The sequence below is a fragment of the Penicillium lagena genome (assembly GCF_028827675.1).
Source record: "Penicillium lagena strain IBT 129212 chromosome Unknown utg000007l_segment0_segment0, whole genome shotgun sequence".
Classification (NCBI taxonomy): Eukaryota; Fungi; Ascomycota; class Eurotiomycetes; order Eurotiales; family Aspergillaceae; genus Penicillium; species Penicillium lagena.
In genome coordinates this window covers 1516580-1533474 of record NW_026623228.1, presented here as the reverse complement: position 1 = coordinate 1533474, position 16895 = coordinate 1516580, and the positions used below count along the sequence as shown (strand labels likewise).

Here is a 16895-nt window from a genome sequence, read left to right as displayed (position 1 = left end):
CCAGTCCAGTCCTAGCACCACTTTATCTGGTTGCGGTGGATGCTTCTTTCAGCGAGCGACTGCCGACCTGCGTAAAGATCATCAGCAGCGCCGACGAGCAACGAAACAACATCAGCTCTAGGGACGCTGGCCAGACCTTTTCCCGTTTCTTCTGCCGTTGGACTCTTCTGGCGACGCGGGTGGTTTTTCCTGACACACTCTGTTTGGCGCCCAGGGTAAACAGGCCTGCGTCTTATTCGGCCCTCGACCTTTCTCCTTTCAACTTTGTTTCATTCTTGCAGAGAACGCCCTGCTTTTTCTGGTCAAACGCCCCAGTGCCTTAGATCAGACCCACCTGCGTCTCATTTCGGAGAAGGACTTTAGTACTCCTTTGCTCTCTTCTTCTGTCCTCGTCGTTTGACGCGTTGCGTCTGGGCGATCGACATCTCCTTCCTACTACTCGTTGTTGTCAATATTTACCCTCTCCTGGCGAGAGACGGGCAAATCAACACTACGATGTCAGTCGGAGGCCCTTGTCTATGGGTTCCTTCTCTATCCTCGCCGATCACCTCAAACCATCTATCTGCGGTCACATCGCATCTTCCTACGGCTTCTCGGGACAGTGACAACCCGGGAAGCAAGACGTTCTCTCCGCGGTATCCTCAGTCCAGGAAGGAAGAGACTAGGATTCCTACCGCCGAGATGCAGCCCGCTGGTTCAGGCTTTAGGGCTGAGAATGCCTTGAGCGTGGCCGACATTACGATTCCCCGTGAGGCAGAGATTCCTTCACAGTACCAGAGATTCAAAGAGGGACGAGTGAAACTAGAAATGCCCCGTGTCAACGAGCAGCGCTTGGCGATTCCTCAGCAGCTGGCAGGTACCAGTGGTTTGGACGGGACGATGGACGGGCTGGAAGACTTGAAAGAAGAGGAAGAAGATGAAGATGATAATGAATCTACCATCAGCCCTTCTGATGAACGGGGCGGCGATGGAGTACACAAACCCTCAGCTTTGGATAAAAAGAAGATGAAGCGGTTCCGGTAGGCAATTCAACCTCCTTGGTCGAAACTCAAGCGCTGATCCAAAAGAACAGCTTAACCCATAACCAGACTCGTTTCCTGATGAGCGAGTTTACTCGGCAAGCGCATCCAGACGCTGCTCATCGAGACCGTCTGTCGCGAGAGATTCCCGGCTTGACGCCGCGTCAGGTCCAAGTCTGGTTTCAAAACAGGTAACTACTTTCCTCATTACTCTGCCTCATGTCTCTTTCTAACGAGAACCTTCCCGAAAGACGAGCGAAACTGAAGCGCCTTACTACCAATGATCGCGAAAGAATGCTCAAATCTCGAGCTCTACCTGACGACTTCGACACCACAAAAGTCCTTCGCACGCCTTTCGAGGGTAATTCAGCTGGCGGCACGCCAGTTGCGTCCCCACAGACATACGGTGTACCGAACCCAGACTTTGGTGGTTTGCGGACATTGCGCACCGACTGTGTACCACGGCCGAATGAAGACGAATACCTTATTTCACCACTCAGCTCTGCCTCGACGGCAGGCACATACATGTCTTCTCGAACGGACCTGTCGCAGTCCAGCATGATTTTCAGCCGACCATCTGCGTCAGCGTCCATGTCTGAATTGCATCGGACGATCCGTACCGACTACCCAGCCGCGAGGTCCAGCAGTCTATCAGACGCCGCCGCTCATCCCTCGCCTTTTCATTCCAGTTATCAACTACACAACCGCTTCTCTGCTGCAGGAGCTCAAGCTCCCGGCCACCCAGCCATACCCTATGCCCGACGGCCGATGGACTACGGCATGCCGAGACACCCAGGGGGCATGCCCTCAGCATACGATCAGCCCTCATTTGAAGGTTCGGTATCACCAACAGACTCGCAGGGTGCACAAGCGCCATACGACATGAACAATCTCGGTTAGTCCCTTCTCCTTGTTCGAGACTTCAGCCCCTAACTAACATGACTGATAAATCAGGTTCGCAGCCTCAAGGCTACCAGGCACACCTGGGCATGAACCCGCAAGTAGCGCCGACAGCAAGACAGCTGTCCACATTTCCCGTCTCTGCGGCCCCCGACTATGGGCATTTCTCCTATGATCCCTCCTCTTCCTCGTCCGCCGCGGGCCCGATGGCCGGCATTTCTTACACTCAAAGCAACACCTCGAGCCTGAGTCTGCCCGGGTCATTCGCCTCATCCGAATCCGTCCCTGCCACACACGATCAGTTGCAAACCATTGATTCCTTGAGAAGCAAGTTTACCAACCCGTCGTCCTTCAACTACACCAACTATCTCCAGCAATGATCTACAATCCCCGTGACAGCATCCGGGACGGGTATACCAAGCATCGTATTTAATCGTAATTGTTTCTTCAGCGTGGCGGCCTTCTTCGCTTTTTCCGTGTGTTATTTATCATTTACCTCTTTTAACTCTCGTTGTCCACTGTCATTCAAATACCATGTTCATGGCGGTTTTTCTCGGTGTTCGGGTCATATCACACCTATACCATTGCATTATTCATCTTTCTCTCCAATTCCACGATAAACAACATGCCACGTCCGCAAAGGCGAATCAGCGCCCGTCCAAAGGTCATGGTTGCGGTGGGTCACGTGATTGACCCCGAACCACCAATCAGCGTGCAGGTATTAGTGATCTCAGTGACGCAGACGGTCATGCCCTGGGGAATATAAATACAACTGGTGGTTCTGTTCTTCTTCTTTTCTCAATCATTCCACCATTCCACCCTCGAAATCCCCTAATCCACTCCCAAACAAGCAAATCAATCAATCAGCCAAAATGGTCCACCCATCGTCCACCTGCTGCAAGACCTCCCAGGACGGGAGCTGCGTCTGCGCCGCCCAGGCCAAGTGCTCGTGTGGCAAAGAGAATGCCCTCCACTGCACCTGCAACAAGTCCTCTACTGAGAACGATGTGGCTGGTCCTCGGTGCTCGTGCCGTATGTTTTTCTGCTGTCATCCAAGCGACCATGTGACTAACAGTCCATCTAGGAGCTCGTCCCGCTGGCCAGTGCACCTGTGAGCGGTCCGCCAGCGAGAATAAGCCCGTGCACGGCGAGACTTGTGCCTGTGGCAGCCGGCCCTCTGGTAAGTGTTCAATCAACCAGACAGATTGCGTGGTTGTTTCTGACTTTTGTTGGTAGCATCTTGCACATGCGAGAAAGCGAGCGCGATCGAGTCGGCGCTTGAGCAGGACTTCACCACCCGCGCATAGGTGGTTTGAGCAATTTTGGAGTTGAACGTGATGCTTCATTTGTTTTCTATTCTGTTTTGTTATCTTGTTCATTGGGAGGATGGCGTCAAGGATGATGGTTGCATTTTTTTTTACCAATTGATCAGGAAATATTGCCTGGACACGGACTGAATATTTGATATGAGAATTGATATCCCATTGCAGTTGCCTAAATCATATGTTACTATCTTGTTCGTTGGACTATAGGTGTAAATCTGGAGACACAGATCTTAGCCCTTCCTCCCGAATGGATATGGACATACACCCGATTATAAGGACTCAATTTTAAGCTTTCCACCAGGATGTCGCATGAGTTAAAACTCAGATTATATCACAACGCTAAGTGACGGTGAATCAGGCACCGAAAACCGCTTGCTTTGATACCATGTCAGCGCTCAATTTGTCAAGATCTTTAAGAATCAGACAATCGTCTTTCAAGATGAGACAGACATTGAAGCATATGGAGTATTGCAAGAAGAAATCATGAATTAACTGGATACTAGTAAATCGACGCGTGTTTTGGCAGGCCTTTCACGAGAACAAACGCCACCTATTTTCTGAAGATTAGACCAAAACCAACCCCCATTGAAAAGTAACACATGAGACATTAAAAATTTACAAACTTTACACGGAATCACTTTTCTGGCTAGCACATGGAAGATGTCAGGCATATGCTGCTTCTTAGCAGACAGTGATGAATAGACCCAGACTGGAGGCAGGTTAGCTAATGCTCAATAAACAGACATGGAGACCAATGAACTTACGGAGGGGGGTTGAAGTCTTCGAAGAAATTGAGATTAGTGCTGCCGGCATTCTTCATCTCGAAGGCAACAGTCTGGCCAGCGGGGCACGAGAAGGTCGAAACCACAAATGTGTTACCAGGTGAGATAGTGATATCACCTAAGTCCTGGGAGACAGAGGGTGCATTATTAAAGGTAGTCGAACTAGAAGCAGCCCCAGAAAGCCTAGCAACATCGATCTTTCCGTCCCCGCTGAAGCTGAAGGACGAAGTTTGGAGGTCGGCCTCCTGAGGGAACGAGAAGATTAGGGTGCAAGTTTTGCCGGAATCAGACGGGGGGATGTCGAAGTTGAAGATGCTTGAAATGGTTGAGGTCACCGTGCCGTTAAATTGAGTGCCAGCGGCGGTTCCGGGAGACGCTGAATTGATAGGGATGATCAGATGTGGGAACTCAAAGTTGCCTGAGGACAGGGTGGTGGGACAGCTACTGCTCGCCGATGCGGCGACTGTCGTAGTGGCGGCTGTCGTAGTGGCGGCTGCCGTAGTGGTGGCTGCCGTAGTGGTGGCTGCCGTAGTGGCGGCTGTCGTAGTGGCGGCTGCCGTAGTGGTGGCGGTCTTAGTGGCGGCTGTCCTAGTGACGGCTTTCATAGAGGGAGTGCCGAAGCATGCGTTGGCTGTTAACTGTATATTTGTGCACTGGCCGAGAGGGATGGGTTCCGCGGTATGGATGTTCTCACCACCGTTCTGGCCGGTCTCGCAGACAATGAAGGTAGGGTTTCCGTTGAACTCCAGCAAGCCAGAAGAGCTAATAGAGAAACCTGGGGTAGGAGTAGCACCCACATCACATTGAAACTGAGTAGTCGGTGCTATCGCATTTGTTAGCTTCCAGGGTTTCTTTCAATGCCTATATAGTGTGTCACTCACGGGTTAGAATACAGCCACGGCCACTGCCATCGGTGATAGAGCCATCTGCGCTAATACAAAACTGCGCAGTAGGCAGACTGTTATCACCGACACGGTTTTGTCCATCACTAAGCTGGCCGACAGGACCGGCGGGGCTGTTAAGTTGAAAGCAGCAAATGCTGCTGCTGTTGTCGCGGGCGAAGAGGGCATGAGTGCCAAGAGCAAAAGCCGCGAGGATGATGAAGCCCTTCATATTCATAATTGAGCACGAAGAGGACCTAATAGTGACTTGAAGAAACCACTTTGAGATGATTGTGAATGACTTGAATCCGGGGGTTTGGAAATGGTATGGCAGGAAGCAGCGAGAGCATACTTATACCGAGGAGATATTATCTTGCTTCGAATAGCAAACGCCTGTGAGCCTAGACTAATCGGACATTGGTGCAAGAGATATAGTAGACGTCATCCTAAACTGAGGTCCGAGTCTTTTTTAGATCTTTAGGACCTGTAAGCGAGACCGTATGAGCCGAACCTCATCGTGGGCCAGATCCTGCTCCTCAAGCATTTCCTGAAATGGGACAATAGTACACAGGGTTTGGGTGGCGCGAACGTTGTTTACCACGGCTCGCAGCCTGGCTGCGCCCTCCCAGGACGAGTCGGCAGTGACCGCATCACGGATTGAATGGATAATGGAGGGACTACCATGGTTTATGCGTGGTTCGTCTTACATAGATAGTTTATATTTAATTAACTACGAATCCTGCAAGTGGTCGAGGCACCCAGAGTAGCTAACCGTAAACGTCGAAGGTTTCCCTTTTTGTGGTCCCATAGTTCATAGCAAGAATAACTCATATCGATGATTGGGTGGCTGAGATCGCAGGGATAAAATGCAAACTTCTCGCAGGGTGGACAGGATCATCAAACTAAGTCCTTGCTACCTTTAAGCGATGGGATTTGATCTAGATGTCACACGCATTAGGAAGAGTGTCATTCACAAATTGGGCTCTGCGAGGGGCGCCTCTTGCGCGTTATGCTCTCAGTGGCCAGTGGAATAACTCGCAACTTATTAGAATTAAAAAGCAACATAATTGGGTCGGATCTTTTGAAGCCGGGACTCTATGACCAGTTGTAAGTCGTTAGCTGAGCCGGTTAGGAAATCCGGCCAACTACATTCATTCTATTTTTGTGCCCTCGGTACGAACCACAATTGCACGAAATCTGGGTACGAACTACGAACCATTATCGTCACTCGTGATCGCGATATATTTTGCCAAAAATAGAAGAGAGTTTGCAATATCGTCAACAATATAACGAAAAACATGAACAACTCACTAGGTAACATGTCTATTCAGACTTGTAATGGACCTGTTAGACTGTATGTTGTCTTGGCCCATATGATTGATATCTTGCTCCACAATTGTAGGCTCTTAAAGCCCAAGAAAAGTCGTAACATTGGTGACGACAACACTACCGCACCGAGTTGGGATCGACTCTTAGATCATGGGGTGAGTTGCTCACTGCGCCGCCCTGAGCCGTTCACCCCTCTGCTCACGACTGACCGGCCTTTCCACTGTTCCTAGGAGTTCAAACCAAGGATATGGTGTATTGCCACCTCGCAATAATAGCTCACTCCGAACTTCCCGGTTGTTGAAATCGCCCGAAAAACTAAAAAAATCTTCTCACTACGTTCTATCCTCACCATGCAAGAACGGGCTTCGAAGGCAAGCTCCTTCTCAGCAACATTTTGTAAACAAATGACAGAAAATCTCTTTCTTGCCCTTGTTCTCTGTATTCGATACCCGGCAATATTCGACAGTGGCACCTTTAGACTCAGATATCATTCGGAGGCGAAAGTCTCCCTTTTGGGGTAAAAGTCGTCCATCAACGTTGATTCCTAAATCTATAATGTTTCTCTCAGTTCCCCAGTTCTCTGAGGTACATGTTAGACGAAGTGCTAGTCCACTAACAGGGATCTCGTGGGTATTAATAATGAATAGTTGGGTGCTAACTAACTAGCTTTAACGTCACCATGTCACTATTAAGTAGACACTGTATACAGCGCATCAACGTTTTTCCCGCACCGCCAGGATCGACGAAGAACTGTTAGAAGTTTAACTAATTTCGGGAGACGAACTTGGCTTGCTTGGCTTTTCTTTCTCCTGTTTAACTACTGGCATTATTCTTTTGGTTCTGTGTGGCGATCATCCCCTGCGAATGCGCCCGGCCCACCCAGTGTGCTGCTGACGTGCCGCCAGGATCCTGTGCTCTCTCTCTCTTCTCCCCTGTTTCTCTCCCACCCGAAGCGCTGCAATCTGAACCTCCTTCCTCCACCTCCGCTCTTCCCGTCGAAGACCCCCACTACCACTATACAACCCCTGGATGGCCAATGCTTCATAGCCCCAGACTCAGGGACATGGTTGCGTGACGTCCTTCCGATCGCAAAACCCCTGAGGTGATCTGCGCCGGCAGCGCGACAGCTCTCGTCTAAACTTCCCCCCCCCACCCCGAATCAACCGTCCTGACAACACCGCGCCATCATGTCGTCGATGCGAGGCCTGGTCCAGTTCATCGCCGACCTGCGGAATGCACGCGCCCGTGAACTCGAGGAAAAACGGGTGAACAAGGAGCTGGCCAACATCCGCCAGAAGTTCAAGTCAGGCCACCTTAACGGCTACCAGAAAAAGAAATACGTCTGCAAGCTGTTATATGTCTACATCCAGGGGTACGATGTCGATTTCGGACACCTCGAGGCCGTCAATCTCATCTCATCCACGAAATACTCCGAGAAACAGATCGGCTACCTGGCCGTCACTCTCTTCTTACATGAGGAGCACGAGTTGCTGCACCTGGTTGTCAACAGTATTCGGAAGGATCTTCTCGACCACCATGAGCTTAACAATTGTCTGGCACTACATGCGGTCGCCAATGTTGGCGGCAAGGAGCTCGGGGAGGCGCTAGGGGCCGAGGTACACCGGCTTTTGATTTCACCGTGAGTTTTTATCGCCGTAGTGCTGGATAACAGGCTGATCACCCTCTCCTAGAACCTCGAAAGCCTTTGTCAAGAAGAAGGCCGCTTTGACGCTGCTGCGATTGTATCGCAAGTACCCCGGCATCGTGCGGAACGAATGGGCCGAGCGCATCATCTCGATCATGGATGATCCGGACATGGGTGTCACGCTGTCCGTGACATCCTTGGTCATGGCCCTCGCCCAAGATCTGCCGGAGGAATACAAGGGATGCTATGTCAAGGCTGCTCAGCGACTGAAGCGGATTGTGGTGGACAATGACATTGCGCCAGATTACCTCTATTATCGGGTACCTTGTCCATGGATACAGGTCAAGTTACTTCGCCTGTTGCAGTACTATCCACCATCGCGTATGTTTACAACCTCCATCTTACTCCTTCAGAGTCTAACCCCACTCTAGAGGACAGCCACGTCCGGGAGATCATTCGAGAATCTCTCCAGCAAGTCATGCAATCCGCAATGGAAACCCCTAAGAACGTGCAGCAGAATAACGCCCAGAATGCGGTCCTCTTTGAAGCCATCAATCTCCTTATTCACCTTGACTCCGAACACAACCTCATGATGCAAATTTCTACCCGCCTGGGCAAATACATCCAGTCCCGCGAAACCAACGTGCGATACCTCGGACTGGACGCAATGACACATTTTGCTGCTCGCGCTGAAACACTCGACCCTATCAAAAAGCACCAGAACATCATCCTCGGCTCACTACGAGACCGAGATATCAGCGTCCGGCGGAAGGGACTGGATCTGCTGTACAGTATGTGTGACACCACTAATGCTGGCCCGATCGTCAACGAGCTTCTTCGGTATCTTCAAACGGCCGACTATGCTATTCGTGAAGAGATGGTGCTGAAGATTGCCATCCTCACGGAGAAATATGCCACCGACGCGCAGTGGTATATTGACATGACCCTGAAACTTTTGTCGCTGGCTGGAGAGCACGTAAACGAGGAGGTGTGGCAGCGAGTGATCCAGATCGTCACCAACAATGAGGAGTTGCAGGCATATGCCGCACACAACCTGTTGGGTTACTTAAAGACCGATTGCCACGAGAGCTTGGTGAAGATTGGCTGTTACGTTCTTGGCGAATTTGGTCACCTCGTTGCCGACAGCGCAGGATCGAGCCCGATAGAGCAGTTCATGGCACTACAGGCGAAGATGTTCTCCAGTTCGGACAACACCCGGGCCATGATCCTGTCGTCGTTTGTCAAGTTTGTCAACCTGTTCCCCGAAATCAAGCCTCAGCTCCTGCAGATTTTCCGTCTGTATAGTCATTCTCCCGATACCGAATTGCAACAGCGGGCGTTTGAGTATTTGTCGCTGGCGACACTTCCCACGGACGACTTGTTGCGGACTGTGTGCGACGAGATGCCGCCCTTTTCCGAGCGCACTTCTATCCTTCTCTCGCGGCTGCACCAGAAGACAGCCGGGACGAGTGAGAGGAAGACGTGGGTGGTTGGTGGCAAAGCTGCCAATGCCGATAAGCAGGAAGTTCTCATGGCGCAGAATACCGGTCTTAAGCGCACCTTCACGACAATTGTCAACGGTACGCGAACGGGTGCTAACGGCGCCACTTCTCCGGGAGGGGCTTCGGGAGACCTGGCTGGCTTGGATCTCAGCAGCGCGCCGGCGGCCCCGCCCCCAAACCTGGCCAGTGCTGCACATCTCACGCCGGACTGGGACATTGGATTCAATCGGTTGTATTTCGCCAACGAGGGTGTTCTTTTCGAAGACGCGCAGATCCAAGTTGGCACGCGGTCCGAATACCGTGGCCCCATGGGTGTCCTAAAGCTCTATATCACCAACAAGTCGACGTATGGCATTGGGTCTCTAACCACCACGGTCGACAACCCAGCTTCACCCAACCTGAAAATCGACACTAAGAGCCTCCCGGAACCGAGCGTCGCTGCCTCTGGCCAGACACAACAGACACTATTCTCCACGGCTCACGGAGCTTTCGCGGATGCCCCGACTATCCGCATTTCCTATCTGGCCGGTGCTCTCCAAGCATACACGCTCCAGCTTCCGATTCTGATGCACCGATTCATGGAGCCCTCCGCATTGTCAGCGGAAGACTTTTTCAAGCGCTGGCGCCAAATTGGCGGTGGGCCGCTTGAGGCACAGAGCACTTTTGGTCTGACTGGAAAGAACAAGCGCATCAACGAGACCTTTACTCGACGGGTCGTAGAGGGATTCGCATGGAAGATTTTGGACAATGTGGACCCGAACCAGACCAATATCGTCGGGTGCGCGGTGTTCCAGACCGAGGAAGCGAAGACGGGCTGCCTTTTGCGGCTGGAGCCCAACTACGAGAAGTCGGTATGTTTAGCCTTCTTTTCCTTTCTTTTGTCGTGTTATACTAACTCACTCTGATAGATGTATCGGGTTACGATTCGTGCGACGCAAGAGGACGTCCCACGGGCACTGGCGAGACAGATGGAACTGAAGCTGACACAGGGCTTTTCAGAGGGCGTCTCGGATTGAATGAGGTGTTGGCAGCACTGTATGTATATCCTGACTACCTCGGTAGTTGACGAGTTTCGAAGAAATACCAGCAGTCGTTAGTTCACTTCTCGTATATGCTTTCTTATGACTAGTAATACATCAATTGATGTACAAAATATATATATACAATGATACAATGACCCTTTCTGTGTTTTCAACATGCAAGTCATAACATCATAACCTTTTCGTATCTACACTACTTTCGCCTGCGCCTTGGGCGGCCGATCCCCGAAGATAGTCGTCCCCACGCGAACCTGATCACTGCCCAGGACAATGGCACCCTCAAAGTCCGAACTCATACCCATACTCAACTCCAACGTCCCCTCCTCCCCCTCCATCCCCAACTCCTTGACAACGCGATCCCTCGTCTCCCGCAAACAGACAAAATCCTCATTCTCATTGTCGGGCGTCGTAGCCTTCGAGCGCGCAATCGCGCCGATAGTCATAACACCCTGCAATTTGAGCCGCGGGCACTTCTCCCTAATAAACCGACACAGCTCAGCTGCCTCGGCGGGCTCAACGCCCGCTTTGTTTTCCTCGCCGGAGGTGTTCACTTGCACGTAGATGCGCAGTTTCTGGTTTTCCGCTGCCTCATCACCGGCCTGAGTCTTCCGCTCTCCCCACCCCTTATCCAACAGCGTGGCCTTCTTCTGCGTGTCGACAGATTCAACAGCCCACAGACCGCGCACGTCGCGCGCCAAGGTGACGCATTTGTTCGATTGCAGGCCGCCGATGAAGTGCCACCGGATGCTGGGTGGTAGGAGACGGGACTTTTCGAGCAGTTCTTGGAGGTAGTTCTCGCCGAAGTGCAGCTGGTTTGCGGGGGGTTGGTGCAGTGCTAGGATATCGGAGGCGGGTTTGAGCTTGGAGACGGCGACGAGCCGGACGGCCTTGCTTGGGTTTGCGGTTGTGATGAGGGCTTTCACGGTGGAGAGATTGCCGAGCAGGGCGGAGGCGCGGGCGGGAGTGGCGGCCATGTCGGGTTGGGACTGTTCGGTGGACATTGTGTGGCGTGGTGGTTGGAAGAGCATCAAATACAATATCAATGGGGCCGTCAAACTAACTCCAAATAGAGTAATTGATGCCCCAGGCACCAACAAGAATTCAAGGTCACCTGACTTGGCCGAGGCTTGCCGAACATGTTCGTTCCGTTTGCATCTTTCAATCTCCAAACTCTAGATCTGGGCCATGCGAACTCAGGAATGCCGGCACTGCCTCCCCGAAAATGCTACAGTATGCTTTTTAGTTCTTTTTCAGATCATGTGGTTTGTCAGGCGGCTACTCTGACAGCCGGTGAACCAATAACCGTTGGCGATCTCGGAAAAGAAAGCCGCCCGGGCTGCGGCGGATCGCCTAGTCCGTCGCACGCACCCGCTTCAAGGCTAATCTGATCTGGCTTTGGATTTCAAACCCGATCTATTCTTAAATGCGTGTTACGTACCCATTGTGCAGTTGCATTGTCTCCTGGCGCTTTCTGAGGAGTTCTTTTGTCGGATCGGATGGATCTACGCAGGTAGGGCTCAATCGGGCAGGGGAAAAGTACTGTGCAGGAACAAGCGTCGGACTGGTCAATGCAGGTACCATTGATCGTTTAGCTCTTCCTCTCGCGGTAGGCCAGACACGAAAATGTAACCGGTCCAAGATTTCCTTTGCCTTGGCGACACCTCCATTGATCGCATTGAGCGGTCTTTGACGTCAAGAGCTCCACCGTTCAATGGGTCAGCCCGCTATTCACTCAGTCTTACATATTAGGCTGACACTGCCAAGTTGCACCATTATAAGCGCTCAGGCTGTTTCTTCCTCTGTAATATACCCTACACCTTCTCTTCCTTCCTTGACCTTCTTCTTCTTCTCCGCATTCAATCCTCTCTCCTCTTCTCCTCTCAGCTGGACTGAGGCTGTCTAGCTCCCCTCGCTGCTACCTTGACCTCGTACCCAGCTGGCCTCCTACCCACCAGACCGAATCATCCCCAAAAAGCAAAGCTTGCAGCAGCTTCAGCTTCACCCAATTTGGCCCTCCCAGTCGATCTGGTCGAGAAACGTCCAACTTTTTCTCTCTTTTCTCCCATATCCGCGGCATCCGGTACCCTGCCGGCGATTCCGCCAACTCCCCCACCAAGAAAAGAACCCCACGGAAGCTATCCGTGATTCCTGAGGACCCAGTTGAGATCAAAGATCCAAGACCAAATAAAAAATGTGTCACCAATACTTCACCCTGTACGAGTGGTGCCAGTGCGAGGAAGACGCCGGCAACAACGTTTGCGCCGCCCACCGTCGGAACAGCTGTCCCGGCGTGAGTGTCGAGACGGTACACATGCACTGCTTCTGCGAGACGCACGCCACGCGTGGGTTCAAGTCGGAGAAGAAGAACCGCAAGCAAGAGGACAAGCTCCAGCGCCGGTCTCAGGACAGTCTGGATGAGAAATCGTCGCTCGGTCGTCGCTTATTCCAGTGGTATCAATGGCGGGGTCTGCGGACGCGCTGGTGATGCGATACGCACGTCACTGTATTTTAGAGCTTTGGTGTTTCGGATTCTGGCGTTGGACTCAAGATGGACGGATTTGATTCTTTCATGTCTTTATTTTCTGCGATGGATACATATTATTGTGAGAGTGAACCAGACGTGTATACTCCCCTTCCAAATGCCTCCCTCTGCTATAGAGCCACCACGCAGATCTACCCTAAATGGAGAATCTACATATTTTCCCTTTTCAATTTAATGGGTATTTTCGACGTTGAAACTAGAACCACTATAGATCAATAATGTCTTAGTGTGTAGTGTCGATCTGTTTGTTTGGATGATCGACTCGCCCCTTGCCCCATTCTTCAACCTTTCCATCGTTCTTCTTTGTTTCTCTCCTTCCACACGATTATTATTCACCTCTTTGTACGACGCCTTCTATTGTCTACATGCTCCCTCTCCACCATCACTATGGACCCCAAACCACCTTCGTCCCAGGATGATCCGCCTCCCCCATCCACTGCGACCAACCTGGATCAATCCCATTATGTGCTGTCCGATTCTTTGAACCGCCTGACTCTGGCTAATGCCGCCGCCACCCCTCTACCTGCGTCGCCGTCCCTGTTATCTCCTCGCGATGGCCCGTCGGTGCGTCTGCCCACTGCGGGTAGTCACCACCACCAGATCCCCCGACGAACCCCCAGCTCCAGCTCCCTGCGTGACGAACGGCGCAAGTCCATCCCCGCGCTGCAGAAGCGCGCGTCCGCCGCGTCGCTGCGATCCGCTCAGAACAACGATCCTACCACCCCCCTAGCCTCGCCGCACCGCTCGTCTGCCAACTTTGCGGGGTCCCCGACCTACGCCGCGTCGCCCGCCATGTTTCCCCAGAGACTCGCGCCGGAGCACACAGGCCCAACCGCCGCGTCGATCGCTGCCGAACACTTTCAGAGAGAGGTCGATTTGCACCAGGCCGTAGATCTGCGGTCCAAGACTGTTGTTGTGGTCCATGACGCCTGCTACGGCCACCGCTTTTCGCGCCCACGCGCGAAGCGAGCTGAATTGGCATCTATCGTAGAGAGACCAGAGCGCATGCGCGCTTGTGTTCTAGGTGTATCTGCTGCCTATGTTCGTCTTGGTGGCCGACATGCTGGTGAGAGGTTCGCGCCTCACCCAGATCTAGACCTACATGCCTTGCCTACGCCGTTCCAGATTCGCAAAACAGCCAGATTTTTGACCCTCTCTGACCCGGCCGTGACGAATGTCCATGGAACGCAATGGATGTCAGATCTGAAAAGCATGTGCGATGTGGCTGAATCGCGCCTTGCGCTGACCGGCAAGGAACTCGTTCGCCCAGATACACAGGGTAACGACGGCTTGGAGCTCAGCAGTCGCCCTACGCTCCACTCGGGAGATCTCTATCTATGCTCGGAGTCCTTGAATGCTTTGCAAGGCGCCCTGGGTGGTGTTTGCGACGGCGTGGATGCTGTTCTTGGACCTGGGCCGACCTCCCGTGCCTTCGTGTGCATCCGTCCTCCGGGACACCACTGCTCTGCCGACTTCCCCTCGGGCTTTTGCTGGATCAACAATGTCCATGTGGGAATCTCATATGGGGCGATGTACCACGGTTTGACCCATGCTGCCATCTTGGATTTCGACCTTCACCACGGAGACGGCTCACAGGAAATTACATGGGCTCACAATTACAAGGCTTCAATGGCCCCTCGCAATGTAGCCCCTTTCAAAAAGACGGCTATTGGATACTACAGTCTTCACGATATCAACTCTTACCCTTGTGAGGGTGGCGAACCGGACAAGGTGCGCAACGCGAGCGTCTGCATCGACGGAGCGCATGGTCAATCCATCTGGAACGTGCATCTCGAAACCTGGGAAACAGAGGCAGAGTTCTGGAACTTGTACCGGACCAAATACGTGACTTTGATCAACAAGGCGCGAGCGTTTCTTCGAACCCACACCAAACGACTCGCGGAAACCCCTGGCGGTCCTCCGCCCAAGGCTGCCATCTTCATCTCGGCTGGGTTTGATGCAAGCGAGTGGGAAAGCACTGGAATGCAGCGCCACAAGGTCAATGTTCCAACCGAATTCTACGCCAGGTTCACAGCCGACGTGGTCCGCATGTCGCAGGAAGAAGGACTCGGCGTTGATGGGAGTGTCATCAGTGTTCTGGAAGGCGGCTACAGTGATCGGGCTCTGACCAGCGGAGTGCTCAGTCATTTGGCTGGTTTGGGGGATACAACCACACAAGAATCAACGGACAACCGCCTGGCATCTGAAATGACCGGCAGGTTGGGTATTTCCACCACACCTCCAAAGGACACCCTGAAACAGATTTCTGGCGAGTATGACAGTGAATGGTGGTCCCCAGCGTTTCTATCCGAATTGGAGACTCTCATGTCTCCGCAACCCAAGGAGAAGTCCGCCCCTACATACTTTGCGCCGACCCGTTCATTTTCTGCAAAAGTAGTTACTCCCAGCCGGGATCGCAGGTCCACTGGCTCCGGCTCCCATCCAGGCTCAGACCCAAGTCTTCCACCTCTGCCGGAAGTCGGCTGGGCGACGGCAACGCATGAGTTGTCCAAGGCTCTCATCCCAGAACACCGACAGACGATGAGCTATCGTCCGGAGGAGCTCAATGCAGAAGCATCTCGCCAACGGCGGGACCGCCAGGTAGCTTTGGATGGCGGCGTCAACAAGTTCGCTCCGACTCCTGAAGCCCCTCCTCTGCCTTTGGAGGATAAGCGGCATCTTCGTGTGCGTAAAGCCAAATCGCCAACCCCTTACTCGCCTCGACCGGCCACTCCGAGACAGCAAGCCATGAGGAAGAACCGGCGAACCACCATCGATGGTAACGACTTTCCTGATGCGTCGGGAGAGACGTCTCCTTCCGTGGATGCCACTCGCAGGAAGAGCACGACCGCAACCGCTGTTGACATGGGCGAATTACAAAGCACGGCTTCCACCGGGAAACCCGCTACTTCAGCCAGCCCTCGCAAGACCAGCGGCGGTTCTCGTCCAGGAACTCCGAGACGCTCTGCCAGCCCCCGAAAAGCCCCTCCAGTGCCTAAGGTGCCCGCTGTTTTCCGTCCTTCCAAGCTTGCTGATGAGGATACTCCGGATGATATCGATAGCCTTTCTGCAAGTGTGCGCAAGATCAAACTGGTGATGCCCTCGCCGGAGGAACAGGCTGCGCGCGAGAAGAGAGCAGCAGAGGATTACAAATCCACATCCAGGGCGTCGTCATCATCCAAGACTCCCAAATCTCCGCGGTCTCCGCGCAAGTCCAGTGGTGGCACAAAAGCTCCCCGCAGCAAGCCTGTTGTCGGGCCGTCTTCACTTACTCCCAGCAGCTCGCCGCCTCCTCTTCCTACCCCCACCGTGGAGATCCCATTGGATAGTCTAGTGAAGCAGGAGACGAAGTCTGTTTCCTCATCTGGCACACATTTTGCTTCTTCCCCCGTGCTTCCAATGGCTGGCCTGTCAGACATCTCTGCACCTGCACCTACGGGTCCATCGCAGTGGACTGCTCCACAGCTATCAACCGCGTTCGCCACCAACACCTCTCCCCCTCTTACCCCGGACACCATCCAAAATTCGGCTCCTGCTCAGCAGCAGCATTCCAAACGCATATTCTCACCTACAATGTCTACAACTCAGACGAAGCAAGGCCTACCCGTGTTCACATCCAGCAGCCCCATCCCCTTCGCCGCGCCGGTCAATCCTGACCAAGAGCAGGCGCAACAGGAGCAGGCGCAACAGGAGCAGGCGCAACAAAACACCACGATGTCTGCACAGCAGGCTTCCGCAAAATCCAACTACAGTGACAGCTACCCCTACCATTCCTAATTCTCTGGGCTTGTTATGTTGCTTGCTTTGGCGTCAAGGATGACAGGCTTTACGGCCATACCATAGTGCCTTGGTTTGTCGGTTGTGTTCATATCTATTTCTTCTTCATATACCCCTTATGTACGGAGTTACCTGTTTGACGGTAAAACAGAA

General features: G+C 52.8%; 7 protein-coding genes across 7 annotated transcripts; 5 read left to right on the top strand and 2 right to left on the bottom strand.

Moving 5' to 3' along the window:
- Window positions 1-495: 495 nt before the first annotated feature.
- On the top strand, window positions 496-2299 carry N7510_010138 (homeobox domain-containing protein; the record flags this gene model as incomplete). The annotated part of the gene is made up of 4 exons (XM_056982063.1): window positions 496-1019; window positions 1073-1210; window positions 1271-1914; window positions 1974-2299. 4 exons carry the CDS (start codon window positions 496-498, stop codon window positions 2297-2299), a joined length of 1632 nt encoding a protein of 543 aa, XP_056829899.1.
- Window positions 2300-2791: 492 nt separating this feature from the next.
- On the top strand, window positions 2792-3226 carry N7510_010137 (putative copper resistance protein Crd2; the record flags this gene model as incomplete). Its single annotated transcript, XM_056982062.1, has 3 exons — window positions 2792-2951; window positions 3004-3099; window positions 3156-3226. 3 exons carry the CDS (start codon window positions 2792-2794, stop codon window positions 3224-3226), a joined length of 327 nt encoding a protein of 108 aa, XP_056829898.1.
- Window positions 3227-3925: 699 nt separating this feature from the next.
- On the bottom strand, window positions 3926-5145 carry N7510_010136 (uncharacterized protein; the record flags this gene model as incomplete). Its single annotated transcript, XM_056982061.1, has 3 exons — window positions 3926-3953; window positions 4009-4849; window positions 4908-5145. The coding sequence occupies 3 exons, from the start codon at window positions 5143-5145 to the stop codon at window positions 3926-3928; spliced, it is 1107 nt and encodes a 368-aa protein (XP_056829897.1).
- A 2278-nt stretch (window positions 5146-7423) lies between these two features.
- Window positions 7424-10399, top strand: N7510_010135 (AP-2 complex subunit alpha; the record flags this gene model as incomplete). The annotated part of the gene is made up of 4 exons (XM_056982060.1): window positions 7424-7875; window positions 7928-8262; window positions 8313-10234; window positions 10292-10399. 4 exons carry the CDS (start codon window positions 7424-7426, stop codon window positions 10397-10399), a joined length of 2817 nt encoding a protein of 938 aa, XP_056829896.1.
- A 212-nt stretch (window positions 10400-10611) lies between these two features.
- N7510_010134 (YggS family pyridoxal phosphate enzyme) lies at window positions 10612-11424 on the bottom strand (the record flags this gene model as incomplete). The annotated part of the gene is made up of 1 exon (XM_056982059.1): window positions 10612-11424. One exon carries the CDS (start codon window positions 11422-11424, stop codon window positions 10612-10614), a length of 813 nt encoding a protein of 270 aa, XP_056829895.1.
- A 1190-nt stretch (window positions 11425-12614) lies between these two features.
- N7510_010133 (uncharacterized protein) lies at window positions 12615-12908 on the top strand (the record flags this gene model as incomplete). Its single annotated transcript, XM_056982058.1, has 1 exon — window positions 12615-12908. One exon carries the CDS (start codon window positions 12615-12617, stop codon window positions 12906-12908), a length of 294 nt encoding a protein of 97 aa, XP_056829894.1.
- Window positions 12909-13352: 444 nt separating this feature from the next.
- On the top strand, window positions 13353-16742 carry N7510_010132 (histone deacetylase hosB; the record flags this gene model as incomplete). The annotated part of the gene is made up of 1 exon (XM_056982057.1): window positions 13353-16742. The coding sequence occupies one exon, from the start codon at window positions 13353-13355 to the stop codon at window positions 16740-16742; it is 3390 nt and encodes a 1129-aa protein (XP_056829893.1).
- Window positions 16743-16895: the final 153 nt, after the last annotated feature.